The 13,736-nt window shown below is 39.0% G+C and overlaps 3 protein-coding genes across 7 annotated transcripts; all 3 read left to right on the top strand.

Annotated features, from left to right (window-relative positions):
• Positions 1-11: 11 nt before the first annotated feature.
• Positions 12-5,513, top strand: atcaya (ATCAY kinesin light chain interacting caytaxin a). Of its 2 annotated transcripts, XM_043222739.1 has the most exons (12): positions 12-329; positions 1,131-1,224; positions 2,467-2,525; positions 2,613-2,849; positions 3,394-3,570; positions 3,645-3,747; positions 3,874-4,005; positions 4,076-4,162; positions 4,360-4,458; positions 4,533-4,568; positions 4,684-4,749; positions 4,822-5,513. In XM_043222739.1, the coding sequence occupies exons 2-12, from the start codon at positions 1,148-1,150 to the stop codon at positions 4,850-4,852; spliced, it is 1,104 nt and encodes a 367-aa protein (XP_043078674.1). In that variant the 5' UTR covers positions 12-329; positions 1,131-1,147; the 3' UTR covers positions 4,853-5,513. The 2 variants fall into 2 exon arrangements, with proteins under 2 accessions (XP_043078674.1, XP_043078675.1); XM_043222740.1 differs by lacking the exons at positions 12-329; positions 1,131-1,224 and adding an exon at positions 1,622-1,821.
• A 956-nt stretch (positions 5,514-6,469) lies between these two features.
• Positions 6,470-9,445, top strand: LOC122327553 (muscle-specific beta 1 integrin binding protein). Of its 2 annotated transcripts, XM_043222998.1 has the most exons (8): positions 6,470-6,634; positions 7,359-7,449; positions 7,928-7,976; positions 8,162-8,336; positions 8,624-8,695; positions 8,772-8,875; positions 8,964-9,049; positions 9,147-9,445. In XM_043222998.1, the coding sequence occupies exons 1-7, from the start codon at positions 6,609-6,611 to the stop codon at positions 9,047-9,049; spliced, it is 603 nt and encodes a 200-aa protein (XP_043078933.1). In that variant the 5' UTR covers positions 6,470-6,608; the 3' UTR covers positions 9,147-9,445. The 2 variants fall into 2 exon arrangements, with proteins under 2 accessions (XP_043078933.1, XP_043078934.1); XM_043222999.1 differs by lacking the exon at positions 7,928-7,976 and having other exon boundaries at positions 6,475-6,634.
• Positions 9,446-9,591: 146 nt separating this feature from the next.
• On the top strand, positions 9,592-13,086 carry loxl5a (lysyl oxidase-like 5a). Of its 3 annotated transcripts, XM_043222643.1 has the most exons (7): positions 9,592-11,387; positions 11,673-11,781; positions 11,875-12,012; positions 12,205-12,361; positions 12,437-12,532; positions 12,615-12,730; positions 12,800-13,086. In XM_043222643.1, exons 1-7 carry the CDS (start codon positions 10,373-10,375, stop codon positions 12,801-12,803), a joined length of 1,635 nt encoding a protein of 544 aa, XP_043078578.1. In that variant the 5' UTR covers positions 9,592-10,372; the 3' UTR covers positions 12,804-13,086. The 3 variants fall into 3 exon arrangements, 2 of the variants coding, with proteins under 2 accessions (XP_043078578.1, XP_043078579.1); XR_006247636.1 differs by lacking the exon at positions 12,800-13,086 and having other exon boundaries at positions 12,205-12,323; XM_043222644.1 differs by lacking the exons at positions 9,592-11,387; positions 11,673-11,781 and having other exon boundaries at positions 11,889-12,091.
• Positions 13,087-13,736: the final 650 nt, after the last annotated feature.

A 13,736-nucleotide genomic window follows, 5' to 3' on the forward strand; every position in this document is an offset into this window, starting at 1 on the left:
GCCAAATGACAGATGCTCCATTCATCCTGAGCCTGGACCACCAGCGCTCAGCATTCAGGAGGAGAAGCCACATGACAAAGCATCGCTGATGGTCCTAAAGCATCCTTGCTGGTAATATGTGGACCTATCAAGCAGAATGTAGACGCCTCTGGAACCATGAACATCAAAGTGCCTGATGTGACCTGGAGAGTCAGAGTACTTTTTTTCTTCGGCTCGCAGCGAACAGAGGGGTCTTGTGTTTCTCCCGGAGCACCTGCATCAACACCTGCGTCCTGCTCTGGGTGAAGAGGAAAAATAATCAGTCCAACCAGGAATAATCCGATCCTTATGTGAGTAATGTATTGCTTTTCTTTTAATCTACCGAAGACTGAATTAACCTCGATTTGTGTAAGTATTTTGAAGAATCGTGAAGAGAAATAGTGGATTAGAGCTTTCAAGCCACACCGCTATGACGTTCTGATATAATATTGAGTATATAACATTTATTGACTGTTATTCAGTATATTGAATGTTATATAACATTTAGACTCCAAATACAGCGGTTTTATTGTAGTATCATTGATGTACTATTATGATCTCCATTCATGTTTTTAATATTTATTTTAAATTGACTTTTTAAAAGCGAGTCATCGTGTTGTGCTTCTTTATATTTTTAGCAGCTTTTTTCTGTTATTTTTTATTCTTATTTTGAATTTTGTCAATTTGGTTTAACTAAAAATTATAACTAGTTGACTAGTTGACATAAAATAACTAATTTTATATACAATAATTCATTTTGTATTTTATGTAAATATATAAATACTTATTTTATTAAAATCTATTAATTATTCATATTTATTTTATTTCAAGTAATAAAATAAAATAATACAATTCTGCTTTTAATTAACTATAATAATGCCTTGTTTTTGTTTTATATATATATTACATATAACAAATGTTATATATTCAAAAAGGCAAAGTGAACAAAAGGGAATTATCCGCATACTACATCAGAGGCCACTTCAGTCAAGGATTAAAAGACGGATTAAAATGATTTTTCCCATTAATCCATAGCACACTAACAATTCCTCTGGTATGCACTGACTTTTGGGGATTAAACTCTTCAGGAGAGGTTTGACTTTGTTTTTCAGGTCCAGGTTTCTTCAAAATGGGCAGCGTTGACTTCGGCCCACTGATGGAGATCATAGAAGCGAGAGACGAATGGCTGGATGATGATTTTCCCAGGTAACCATGCACCTTTTCTTTTATTCTGTTGAAAAAACCGCACGTTCACCAAAGACTTTGATGAATCGGTTCTGAATGGTTGAACTTTGCTACATATTCTGCCTTCGAATTGCCAAACCCGTTGTTTAAAAAACGCGTCGCATGCGTTTGGGATGCATGAAATGTGAAGAATTTGGACATTTGATGCATTGAATTGTTTGCATCGGTCAGTTATTCAAGTCCGAACTGACTATAAACCAAAGGTTCTTCAAAACAAACGCGAAGTCTGAAGGGCTTGCAGACAGATACAGGCTTAAAAAAGGAAAAAGAGCATCGTTTCTTCAGCGAATCCTGAGTGAGATGCTGAGCGGAGACGGGAGCAGGTGCAGCTCTCTCCTTAAATGGAAAGCAGCCACGTCATGTGACGCAGCGAGCTGCCAACAACACAAGGCAGCATCACCAGGAAAATGGAGGCAGGTCAGGCGTAGAGGAGCAGCTCCAGCATCACACGCCAGCATGAAGCTTCTGAAATATTAAACAGCGTTAAGGCCATGAGATTTCACGCTAGCGTAGAGTAAGAACTCGCAGAACCAGAAAGCATACGTCTCACACAAGCAGGTAAGCGAGACGAGTGTGCTTTGATTGTACGTTTTTGGCTTGTTTGCTTTCTAAAGCACGCTAAAATCAGTCGCTTTATTAAGTTTGCGTTGATTAAAATGGGGTTCAATGCTGTTTAATACCAAACACCCACTAAGAGAAATAGAAATTTGATTAATCTTTCTTACAAATAGCAAATTTAAGCTGTGATTCATACGTTTATTGGCATCTGTTAGTATTAATATGCATTGTTATGATGCACTATGTTTTGCTTTGTTGATGCTAATAACGCTCTTTCTCAAGGCTTCAGGTTTTGTCATTGTCTTCTTAAATGTGTATTTCGTTTGGAAGCGATGACAAGCGCGAGTTAAATATTCTTTTAGCTTGAAGCGGCAGCTGTGAACCCCGCCGGCTCTGACAACCCCCTCTATTTATCATCTGCGTGTGCGGCGACCCCGAGGGCCTACTCGCTAATTAGCATATCACAATATGCTCCGGTCTTAAAGAAGCAGTTAACCCCAAAAGTACAATTCTGTCATTTGCTCAGCCTCATTTTGTTCCGAAATCCCAAGACTTTCTTTGAACATAGGACTTTCTTTCTTACATGAAACGTTATTTGCATGAATTTGTGCCATTTTAAGTGAATTTAAAAATTGTCCTTGCTAGGCCACTTCCTGCGGAGGGTGACATGGACTCTTCCTGTGCCCTAAATGATGGGAGAACATGTAAGTGATTTTGTTTCTTACGCAAATGTTCTTCTTAAATGAGTGATTTGCACTTGTGTAATGCAAATCGCATTGTTATCGGCTCAGCTCCCCCAAACTCTCTCCTCATTGGTGGAGCCGGAGGGGGCGGAGCTCACCGGAAGCGTCGCACGCTGGTGGCCCCAGATATGAACTTGTCGTTGGACCAGAGCGAAGGGTCCCTGCTTTCTGATGACTTCCTGGATACGCCTGATGATCTGGATATTAATGTGGATGATATAGAGACCCCCGATGAGACTGATTCGCTTGAGTTCATCACCAATGGCAACGACCTGGAATGGGAGGGTAAGAATATGCTTTTCTTCATGACGATGGAAAGAAATCGGTGAGTAGATAGATAGATAGATAGATAGATATCAATTGGTAGATAGATTGGTAGGTAAGTAGATAGCAGATCAGTAGGTAGTTAGATTAATAGGTAGATAAACAAAAAGATTGGTAAATAGAAGTGAGATCATTTGGTAGGTAGTTAGATAGATCGGTAGGTAAGTAGATGGAATGATCAATGGGTAGTTTGAATGGTAGGTAGATAGATAAAAAGAAGACTGGTAATTAGTTAGATAGATTGATAAGTAGTTCTGTTAGATCTGTTATAATAGAAGTAAACAGAAGTTTGACCGTTCGGTAGGTAGTTAGGTAAGTAGATTGAAAGGTCAGTAGGTAGTAGGTAGGTAGTTAAAAAATTGGTAGGTAGTTAGACAGATAGATCGGTTGGTAGTTAGGTTGGTAGGTGGAAAAATTAAAAGATCTGTAGGTAGACAGAAGAAAATATAGATCAGTAGGTAAATTCAGTAGCTATATGTTCCGCTCATTCATCCGTGGCTTTCAGATGACACACCAGTCGCCTCAGCCAAAGCACCTCCTGCTGACAGCGACGCTGATGGAGAAGGTGTGGATGGGACAGGTGTCAACGGACGTTTGTGGAGGACCGTGATCATCGGCGAACAGGAACATCGGATCGACATGCAGGTCATACGACCCTATCTGCGCGTCATATCGCATGGAGGTACGTCACGCTTTAGAATCAACATTTATGTTGTATATAATCTCTGCTGCAAATTCTTCTTCTCTGTTCTCTAGGGTACTATGGCGAAGGCTTGAACGCCATCATTGTGTTCACGGCATGCTACCTTCCTGACAGCAGCTGCCCAGATTACCATTACCTGATGGAAAACCTCTTCCTGTAGGGAAATGAACTTACTTAATTTAGCAAACAAAGCCAAACCAGACTGCATAACCTTCTTGTTCTGTGATTTTCTTGTTTGGCTTTTCTTCGCACACTCACGCGGTCTTCACACCTGTTCCTCAGGTATGTGGTGAGCAGTCTGGAGATGCTGGTGGCGGAGGATTACCTGATCATATACATGAACGGAGGAACGCCGCGGAGCAAGATGCCCGGCATTAGCTGGCTCAAAAAGTGCTATCAGATGATCGACAGAAGGTATGGAAATAATGATAATTTTCATGGGTTATATGAAACTGAGGTAAGCATCTTCAATCTTCATCCTCAGACTGAGAAAAAACCTGAAATCTCTGATCATCACTCATCCGTCCTGGTTCATCCGGACAGTCATCGCAATTTCCAAACCTTTCATCAGGTAAACATATTGTTCAAGTTTGATTAAAGTTGATTCAAATTGGTAAATTAATTGTATGAACTTCATTTTTGCATTTTTTCACGATATATCAAATACAAAATGTTGCACTATATTGAAATAAATTCTCAGAATTGATGAAAAGGGCACGAATAATTATGCAGACATGCTCATAAATGGCATTTTTTCTCTCTCTACAGTGTGAAGTTCATGAATAAGATCCGTTATGTGCACAGTCTGGAAGAGCTGGAAAAGATTGTTCCTATGGATCATATCCAGATCCCAGAATGTGTCTTACAGTAAGATGTCAACATATTTAACCAAAACTAAAATCTGACACCAGTTTCTAAAATCGGTTTGTCTATTTTTGCAGATTTGAAGAGGAAAGAATGAACGCTAGAAAAGAGAGGTAATCACCAAACTCCTCAAAACTGCATATGTGACACCTGTTAGATAATGCTTTCGCAAACTGGAAGAGGAGACCAGCTACTCCCAATTTACCCACAATGCTCTTCTCTTCACAGAATGGAGCAGGAACAGAAAGAACAGCAGCATGAAGAACATCAACAGAAGCCCGTCAATCCAGAGAGGTGAGCAAACCAACAAAACACATCATTATTCCATGACTGATTTACTAAAGAACCAAAACTCTCTGCCTCCAGGACAACAGCGATCGAAGAACCTGGACTGTGAGCGGACGAGCTTGAACGTTTTTGTTGCTGATCTCGGACCATTAGTCATATTCCCAAATTATATATTAATACGCATATCAGACTCGACACGAAACCGGTCTCAGATCAGCAACAAAACGGAAACCGCAATCGAACGTCGGCGGGTGAGAAGGCCAGACGCTCTCGCTTTCGTCCTCAAAGGCACAATTTTAAAAAAGCATTTCAAAATCCGCCAACAGATGGCACCATGCACAGAGAAACGTCGCTGTTTGGTAACAGGATGTACCATCGTGCACTGTAGCCTCTTTGCTGTTAACGCTTTTTTAAATAGGCTCTCCCCTGCTTGCTGACCCTGGAGAATGTCATGTGACCTGCCTTTAATTGACAGGTGTGTCCGCTCAGGATTCGATCGCTGGTGCATGTCGATGTCCAAGCATCTCTGTGCTTCTCTGTGTGTACGCGCCCAAGTCGAATGTAACTTTCTTCCATTTCGCTGATTATGTTTGCCTGGAATCCTTTCTTGGATGTTTTTGAATGTTTTAACCCCTCCCGTCTTGTTTAATGACCAGCTTTCGTAAACGATAAGTGCCAGTCATCTCTGAACATCTGTACTTTTACGTTGCCTTATGTTTGCTATGAAGAATGGTTCAAAATTAAACATTCTGCTCCATGTATGACTACGATTTTGATTGGGTTTCGTCTTTTCTTGATGTTTGTAACTACCCAGCACGTTTTATATACGACTTTCTTATAATAATGTGTACAAAAACACAGATTAAACACAGACTTAAAACACCTTCTGACCTATCAACATCTATCAAAAAAATCAAGCATCAGAGTTCAAGAAAGAGTTTCACTGAGTCACAAGACAAGGGTTATTTTCATATTTCCATGATGCGACAGACTATTCCTGTACGTGACTATTATATCAGCAGTCTTTACGATGGAGTGACCAGTCACACTCTATTTAACCTAAATAAAGAGTGACCCTCACTATAAGCACGTACACCTGGATTTCGTAGCTCTAGTCAACAAATTTCAAACATAGGCCTACATTTATATAGGCCAAATTTTCATAACCACTGAAAGGCACAACACTTGAAAGACATTATGAATGAAATATTTCACCATAGAAGTGTCTGAGATATCTTTCCCACATGGTACAAGTGTGTATGTGTGATGTATTAACTGTACTAAACCATATGTGATTTTGCCCTCATGAGGCTTTGAGGAACGTGTTGCCCTGCAAGTATCCCACAGGATTATTCTGACCCCTCACCTAAATATTTGAGGGCCTATTGAGGATATCTATAAAAACACTCCAACTGTTTAAGTTTCTCCGTCCTTATCAACTATTACAGGAAACGTTCTTTTAGTTGGTTTTCTTTTAGTGGCGATGATTTTAGCGTTTCAAAAACAGTTATATTAGAAAACCAACTCACAACACTTAATATCCAGTTTTGCTTATTTGTTCTAATTCTACTCATCTGTACTATTTTATCTTCCGTGGAATTCGCGAGAATTTATCGATAGATTCAAAGCTACAGCGTGTTCTCCCTTGAGTGAGCCGCGATTGGCTGCCTAGCTTGTTAGCCACGCCTTTTCCATGACGTAAACATTTGGTTATATGCCCACGTGCAAGTATATTCTCATAACGCGCTGGTGTCTACAGAGATAAGACTGCGAGTTTAGCTTTAAGCGGAAGTTATCAATAATACGTTTTTGTTTTTGTCCTTTTGCGGCTTCTAATTTGTAAAACCTCAATCAGGTCGGATAAAATGAAGTGCATCATTGGAATAGGGGGGTAAGTGCCTTTTTACAGTATTATAATTATTAGCAACAACTAATAGTTATAGTCCATCCATGTGGCTTTTATTTATTTATTTTTGAATTAAAAGAACATATTGTACATGTAGTAACTTATTACATTGTTTTATTCCCATTTACAATGTGTTGAATTGGTGTTTTAGAAGAATCGCGAGCTTTAAATCACGTTGGCTTTTGAGCGGGAGATTTAAAATTGTGAGCGCGCCGAATCTTAGGAATGTTTATAACGGACATTCGCGCCTGAATACATTTAATCATCTATTAAGCTTATGTTTTTATTGCGTATTAAGTAAAACAACAGCTTTTTTTCATTCGTTTTTATTGCTGAGGTGCCATGTTTCATGTTATTTATGATTGTAACGTGTTCGTGCCTCGCCACCGTGGCTTTAATACAAAGGACGAAATATTAAACTTTTAAAGACATGTAAAGCTGCTGTTTTGTTTTATTTTTATCGTAGCTTATTATAAAGCGTGTTTATTAATTAAGCACGCTATTGTATTGCACACGTGGATAACTAAACACAATGTAAACCTCGGTCAGGTTGTTGTCATGAGCCATCTGAGGAACTGAATCCCGCCATTTTTTAATCGAATAAACTTTTCAAATACACGATTTCACGCAAAGTACGCCTACGAACCCTGCTTTTTGAGCCGTTTAAATTCTATTCTATCATTTTAACCTTCTTTTTCTTATTTTGCAGTGTGACTAATGGTGGTAAAACCACCCTGACGAACAGGTTAATAAAAGCCTTACCAAACTGCTGTGTGGTTCACCAGGATGACTTCTTCAAGGTGAGTTCAACTAAATGTAGTAGTTTTACTTCACGTTTCTAGTTATTCTGGAGTTGGCTTTACAAATAAAACGATTCCTTTTTGATTAAAAATAAACTTTAGCTGTAATTTTGCTCCCCTACTTTTTGTTTAAATTAGTAATTCAATAGATTAGGCCTTTTTATTAATGTATTTTAATTGCCGTAATGTTTCTTGCTTGTTGTAGTATTGCATGCTTGGATTCAGTAAAAAATAAACTTTTTAAGATTTCTCTATTTTATTTGATAAAACGAAGTCAGTGATAAGAGGGTAATTTAGCAAATGCGAGAACTCAAAAGTGCTGAATCGAGATCAGTTTCGTCCCGTCTGTCGAGTTGTATTCATCGGGTTACGACGCCTGAGACCTGATTCTAGATCAGCAGTCTGGCTCAAATATACTTGACAGCAGATGTAGACGATGGCATTTGCTGCAGTGTTTTACTGGTCACTGTTATTTCAGCCTCCGGATCAGATAGCAGTCGGAGAGGATGGCTTTAAACAGTGGGATGGTAAGATTATAATCCGTAGGAGAGTAATAACTCCTCATTCTACGCATCGCCCTCCCATAACAGATTTTACAATCCCTCCCAACCCATTTACATTATCTGTGTGTGGCTTTGCTGTAACCGAAAATTACATTTCAACTTCCGTTTTCCCATTTCAATCGCTGAAATCTTTCGTGCTGCTTTTGTAGTGATCACCGCTTTGGACATGGAGGCCATGGTGAACACGGTCAAGGGCTGGATTGAAAACCCGATCAAATTCGCCCGTTCCCACGGCGTGCAAGTGACCCCAGGCGCGGAAATGGACGACCTCGAGAGCCAAGTGCACATACTCATCGTAGAAGGATTTCTGCTGTACAACTACAAGTGAGGGGCACATTTAACTTTCGGTGGCACGAATGGCAAAGATTAGATTCTGGGAACATTTGGTAACATGTGCGCAGTACATATGTAAGAAGGGAACATCGGGGGCGATCATGTGACGCTCTGCATTGGTGTAGATAAGGAGGCGCGCTGAGCTATTGGTGGGCACGTGGAGCTGCATGTGCTGATTTCATGAGTCTGCTGTGTAGAAGTGCCCCAATCAGTAAATGACTTGCAAGACTGTGTTCTTTTTAAGGTTATGACCTTTTTATCTTTTTCCCTTCAAACAGGCCTTTGCTGGAATTCTTTGACAAATCGTATTACATAACCATCCCGTACGAGGAGTGCAAGTTGAGAAGAAGGTGTGTTAAAATTGCAATCGAAAACCTGTGAATGGTGCTCATTTTAAGAAGCTGACATGCATTTTAATTATTTCAGTACAAGGCAATACACCGTCCCCGACCCTCCCGGGCTCTTTGACGGTCACGTGTGGCCCATGTACCTCAAACACAGAAGTGACATGGATGGCACTCTGCAGATTGGTACAGTATACGCTCTTCAGACTCGTCTTGGATTCAGAACGGCAATGTTTTAGATAAATACTCATTTTTGTCACATCCACTTCAACAGAATACTTGAACGGCTTGAAAACGAAAGATGAAATTTACAACCAGGTTTATGAAGACATCCACAACACACTCCTCAATCGTTTATAGGTAAGGCCCATCCGGATTTGTAGAAATGATTAACTTTTATGTATTAACTGTATGTATTTGCCATAATAAAGGAATTTTGTTTTTGTCTTTCTTTCAGCAGGAGGAGGTTGCTGCCAACCATTTGTACAATATTGTAAATAGGGATTTTACCTGCGGCCTTTTTTAACATGTCATTTTGTAAATAGTTTGACTGGAATGTAACTTAAATACCTGTGGAGAAACGTTCTTGCATTTAATATTTGAGGACCATGTTTTGAGGTTAAAGTTTTTTGGGGGGGGGTTTCAAAGCAATCATTTGTGACCTCCTCATTCTGGAAATAGTTTGTTTACTACACAATGATTTTCTGAAATTTAGTTTGTACTTGTGTACCAATAAACATTGTGCTTTGACTTTTACGTTTTGTCCGTCTTTGCATTTCACACCAATAATGACTATTACTGTGTAATACTGTTAATTTATTATGAAATGCTTGAGATTTTTAAAATACTTAGCCATGTATAGTGAATTTTAGAGTTAATGTTATAGTAATCAAATACCATGAAGACGAGCTGAATTTCATCTTGGAAGACCATTGACTATTAACTAACGTCCATGGTTTTCCCCTTTTAAAATAAATGGTCCTGTCTTAAAATGAAAAATTACATGACTAACATTCCTGGGTTTTTCTTTTCCCCTCACAAATTAGCTTGCATTTGACCCATAGATTATTTTTACAAAAACATAACCTTTTAAATTTATATAGTAATCTCCGTGATCAAATAATCATCCTTTCCGCTCTAAAACAAGTTCCAGCCCAGCTCTACTATTTATTGCTGCGTCCAACAAGGCCTATGGCTGATGTTCAACCTGCATGAAAACAAACATTGTCTAGACTTTTTCCTGAATAAACCTTGAGCTCATGTTTTAAACTCGACGTTGAATGTGCCTATGTGTTTTTAAATAGTGTCCCTTTCTCATATGACAAATGCCTACATATTCACTTCAAATATTTGTGCAATGAAATACGTGGAAGGGGAAAGTGAAGACATTCATCGCTGTTAGGAGCAATTGTCGTCACTGGGAGATTGGAATCGTTTAAATTTCGTAGGGCTGAGATGCCCACATTATTTAATGTGTTTTATTGATAAAGAGGTAATTATGTTAACATTATGCCAGTAATGAACCCATATGCAATAAACTCCCTCTAGTGGTAATACCAATCGAAGAAAGAAAGACTAGAAAACGTATAGACTATGGGATTTCTTTTTAAATAACTGCCTTTATTATTAAGGTGGCACCACATTTAATTTTAGTAAATGTGGGGTTTGCCCGTTATGTGAAACATGCAGGAGGAAAAAGTGCAAAAGGAAAGAAAGAAACGCCTCACAGTGTACCGCCTTCTTCTGTACCTGGGCTTATTTAAAAGCTTTTGGGAGCACAAAGTGCTGCAGTTTCTCCTGCTACCTGCTCAAAATTACAAATATAGTCATTCTTTTAAAATGACAAAATATTCATTTATTCTATTCTTCTCCATACACTTGTTCATCCTGGTCTGTTTGAGCGCCGCACAGCACCATGGACCCTGGAGACACAAGGTTAAGTGGGAAACTAACGGACAGGTTTACAGTTTGCTGAGCACCGCTTCTCAGTATCACACACCTGTTTCTGGAAAACGGAATGGCAGGTTTTTACTGACGAGGCATATGCCAGCATTCTCGAGCAGGCTTTTTATAGGACGTTTTGGCAGTACCAAGACACACGCAGTTGGGCATGCGGTGCATTCAAACTCCGTGCCAGAGCACAGTCTTGGTGTGGATGCAAGACCTTACATGATAGCTGGTTATGCGTCTCACGTGAGGAACAATAACCAGTTGCCTTTGCATGCGAAAAGAACTGCGCTTTCTTCAGATGAACTGCAATATGGGACAGCCCCAACTGGCACAACTACACTGGAAGCCTCAGGGAGCTCAAGAGCATCCAGACGCCGTAATTTAGTTACCAGCGCACCAGTGCCAAAACGAACATCTACCAGAAAACCATCCGCTATTCATTCTGAGGAGAATCAGCTTCCTCAACCTCAACTTTCCACTTTGACTTGGAGTAAAACAGCTAATAAATCCAAACTTCTAACACGACCCAATTCAGCTGCACCCTCAGCAGCTGTTAATATCAGAAATACAGTAATACGTCCTCCATTCCAGGCTGAGGAAAGAGGAGGTGACAACATGATTGGTGATGAACCAACTAATCCTCAAGTAAACAACAGAAACTCTTTTCACTATAATCTGCTCCCGTATGGAAGTGGTGACAGATCTCCTCAGAGAGAAACGGGACACGGTACAAGCTATTTTCATAACGGTAAGACGACATTTGTTACTGTTTATGCAATGCACGGATTATACAATGATTTAAAGGGCTTTCGACTGTCTTTAGGTAAATTTCACTGGACTTTTTAGTGGCACGAACGTAACGTATATTGTGTTTTGGCGCCAACTGTTGACCAAATGTTATATTTCAACGTATAAACGATTTTGAATGTATCTTGTTCAGACACCTTAAATACATACACAATTATATGGCTCTGAACACTTAGAAATATCCTTTAGTTTCTGCCAATTTAAATATAATTGTTATGTATTCCAGGTCTGCCTGATCTCATTCCTGACCCTTATTACATCCAAGCAGCATCTTATATCCAGAGAGTTCAGATGTACACATTAAGATGTGCTGCAGAAGAGAACTGCCTCTCCAGGTATTGGCTCTCTTTGCAACCAAACTACAAAAGCAGTAAAGAATTAAAAGCTTTTTAAATGGAATAAAGTGAATATTTGCCTTTTTCCTCAAGTTCTGCGTACGACTCCAGAGTGAGAGACCTTGATTACAGAGTGCTGCTCAGATTTCCTCAGAGGGTCAAAAATCAAGGCACTGCAGATTTTCTCCCTGTGAAACCACATCATCAATGGGAATGGCACAGCTGCCATCAGTAGGTTTCTGACAATTTATGTTCCACAACATCCACACATCAGTATTCACCTCGTTTCTACAGAAAAATAGAAGAAAGGGTGAAGATATTGTCTTATTCTTTAGCGTAAAGGCAATTGTCAGCAATCGTTCTTCTCTCTTCATAAGCTGTGATTCAAGTTTTGAATTAAGTTATTATCTTATCATCCTATAGACATTATCACAGCATGGATGCCTTCAGCGACTACGACCTCCTGGATGCCTCCACGGGCAGAAAGGTGGCTGAGGGACATAAAGCCAGTTTCTGTCTGGAGGACACCAGCTGCGATCCAGGTGTGAGGAGAAGATACGCCTGCACAGCTCACACACAGGTCAAGAGAATAAAGTTACTCGTGTTATTTCGATACAAATAAGCCGGTCTGGAACTATTGTTTTTCGTGGAGCAGGGATTGGGCCCAGGCTGCTATGACACCTACCATGCCAACATCGACTGCCAGTGGATTGATATTACAGATGTTTCTCCTGGAGATTATATTTTAAAAGTGAGTTATAAATTGGTCACTGCATTATTTAGCATTGCCAAAAGTCAGAAACGTGTTTTTAAACCATGTGAACCACTGACAGGTAACCGTGAACCCAGGTTTCCAGGTTCAAGAGTCTGACTTCTCAAATAACGTTGTTAGATGCGACATCAGATACACAGGGACGTACGTTCAAGCAAGTAACTGCAGAATCACAGGGTGAGTTTTAAGATTGCATTCGTTTCTTTATCACTGCAAATATTTAATTGATGTTTTATTATTTCACAGATAATGATCCAGTTTGCATCATTCAAACTTCCAGTGGTGAAATCATCCAAACATGTCTTTGTAGATTAGGTATAATTCGACTTATTTTCTCAGTGACTGTGACATATTTAGTAAAGCTAAAATAAGTTCCAATAATGGTATACAATGAATATTTGTTAATACCTTTTGTAATATAAGGAAATATTCAATTACATATTCTATTTATTGTATTTATTTAATGCTGTAATTTGGTGTAACCTTTGGTGCTAAAGTTTCAGTAAAACTCAAGTAAATATATGTATGTTTTGGTCAAAGACTGATTAATAGAATATGCTTACATCATTAAAACATGTAGAAAAAGACATGTAGAAAAATGAAAAACTCACCCAGATATTTATGGTCCATTCATTTAGTCATAAATATTTTTTAGTATTTTGTTTTAACCACTGGGTCATATATGCATAATATTCTAAAGCAATAGTGGTCAAGGCTCATTTAAAATGGGGTTTATGGTGTAAAATCAACACAGCCAGACACGGAGTCAGAAAAGTTCAGTTTGCTCAAGATCTCCAAACATGCTGAGAGTGCCACAAAGTCTCCGGAAACATTCCCTTCTGCATGAACATTTAAAATAACACGAGCAAGAGAATCACCTCAGAGCTGGATTCAAAAGTAAACTCTTGTCACCGTTGATTATTGAGAAGAATTCTACTGGCCTTTTTAAAATGAACCACAACATGAGCAGTTTTGAAATGTGATTAATATGTGTTCATTTAAATAAAAAAAAAAATCCACAAGTGGGCTACTGTGAATCATAAACAAGGCACTCATTGAAGAGGGTTAGTTGGAGGAAAAAACTGACATGCTAATGGAAAAACACATCTCTGATAAATAGTGGGATACATTACCCTTATGAAAAATAACCATGGTTTTATTACAAATTTAAGCAAAAACAAAA

Source organism: Puntigrus tetrazona, chromosome 22 (genome assembly GCF_018831695.1).
Source record: "Puntigrus tetrazona isolate hp1 chromosome 22, ASM1883169v1, whole genome shotgun sequence".
In the NCBI taxonomy this organism is placed as follows: domain Eukaryota; kingdom Metazoa; phylum Chordata; class Actinopteri; order Cypriniformes; family Cyprinidae; genus Puntigrus; species Puntigrus tetrazona.

Bases quoted from the DNA above. Each gene is read 5' to 3' on its own strand.
- atcaya (XM_043222739.1), top strand. From the start codon at position 1,148: ATGGGCAGCGTTGACTTCGGCCCACTGATGGAGATCATAGAAGCGAGA. The intron at 3,571-3,644 runs GTACGTCACGCT...TCTGTTCTCTAG, and splicing joins GCGCGTCATATCGCATGGAG to GGTACTATGGCGAAGGCTTG. The intron at 3,748-3,873 runs GTAGGGAAATGA...CCTGTTCCTCAG, and splicing joins CTGATGGAAAACCTCTTCCT to GTATGTGGTGAGCAGTCTGG.
- LOC122327553 (XM_043222998.1), top strand. From the start codon at position 6,609: ATGAAGTGCATCATTGGAATAGGGGG. The intron at 6,635-7,358 runs GTAAGTGCCTTT...CTTATTTTGCAG, and splicing joins TGCATCATTGGAATAGGGGG to TGTGACTAATGGTGGTAAAA. The intron at 7,977-8,161 runs GTAAGATTATAA...CTGCTTTTGTAG, and splicing joins TGGCTTTAAACAGTGGGATG to TGATCACCGCTTTGGACATG.
- loxl5a (XM_043222643.1), top strand. From the start codon at position 10,373: ATGCAGGAGGAAAAAGTGCAAAAGGAAAGAAAGAAACGCCTCACAGTG. The intron at 11,388-11,672 runs GTAAGACGACAT...TATGTATTCCAG, and splicing joins TACAAGCTATTTTCATAACG to GTCTGCCTGATCTCATTCCT. The intron at 12,013-12,204 runs GTAGGTTTCTGA...ATCATCCTATAG, and splicing joins GAATGGCACAGCTGCCATCA to ACATTATCACAGCATGGATG.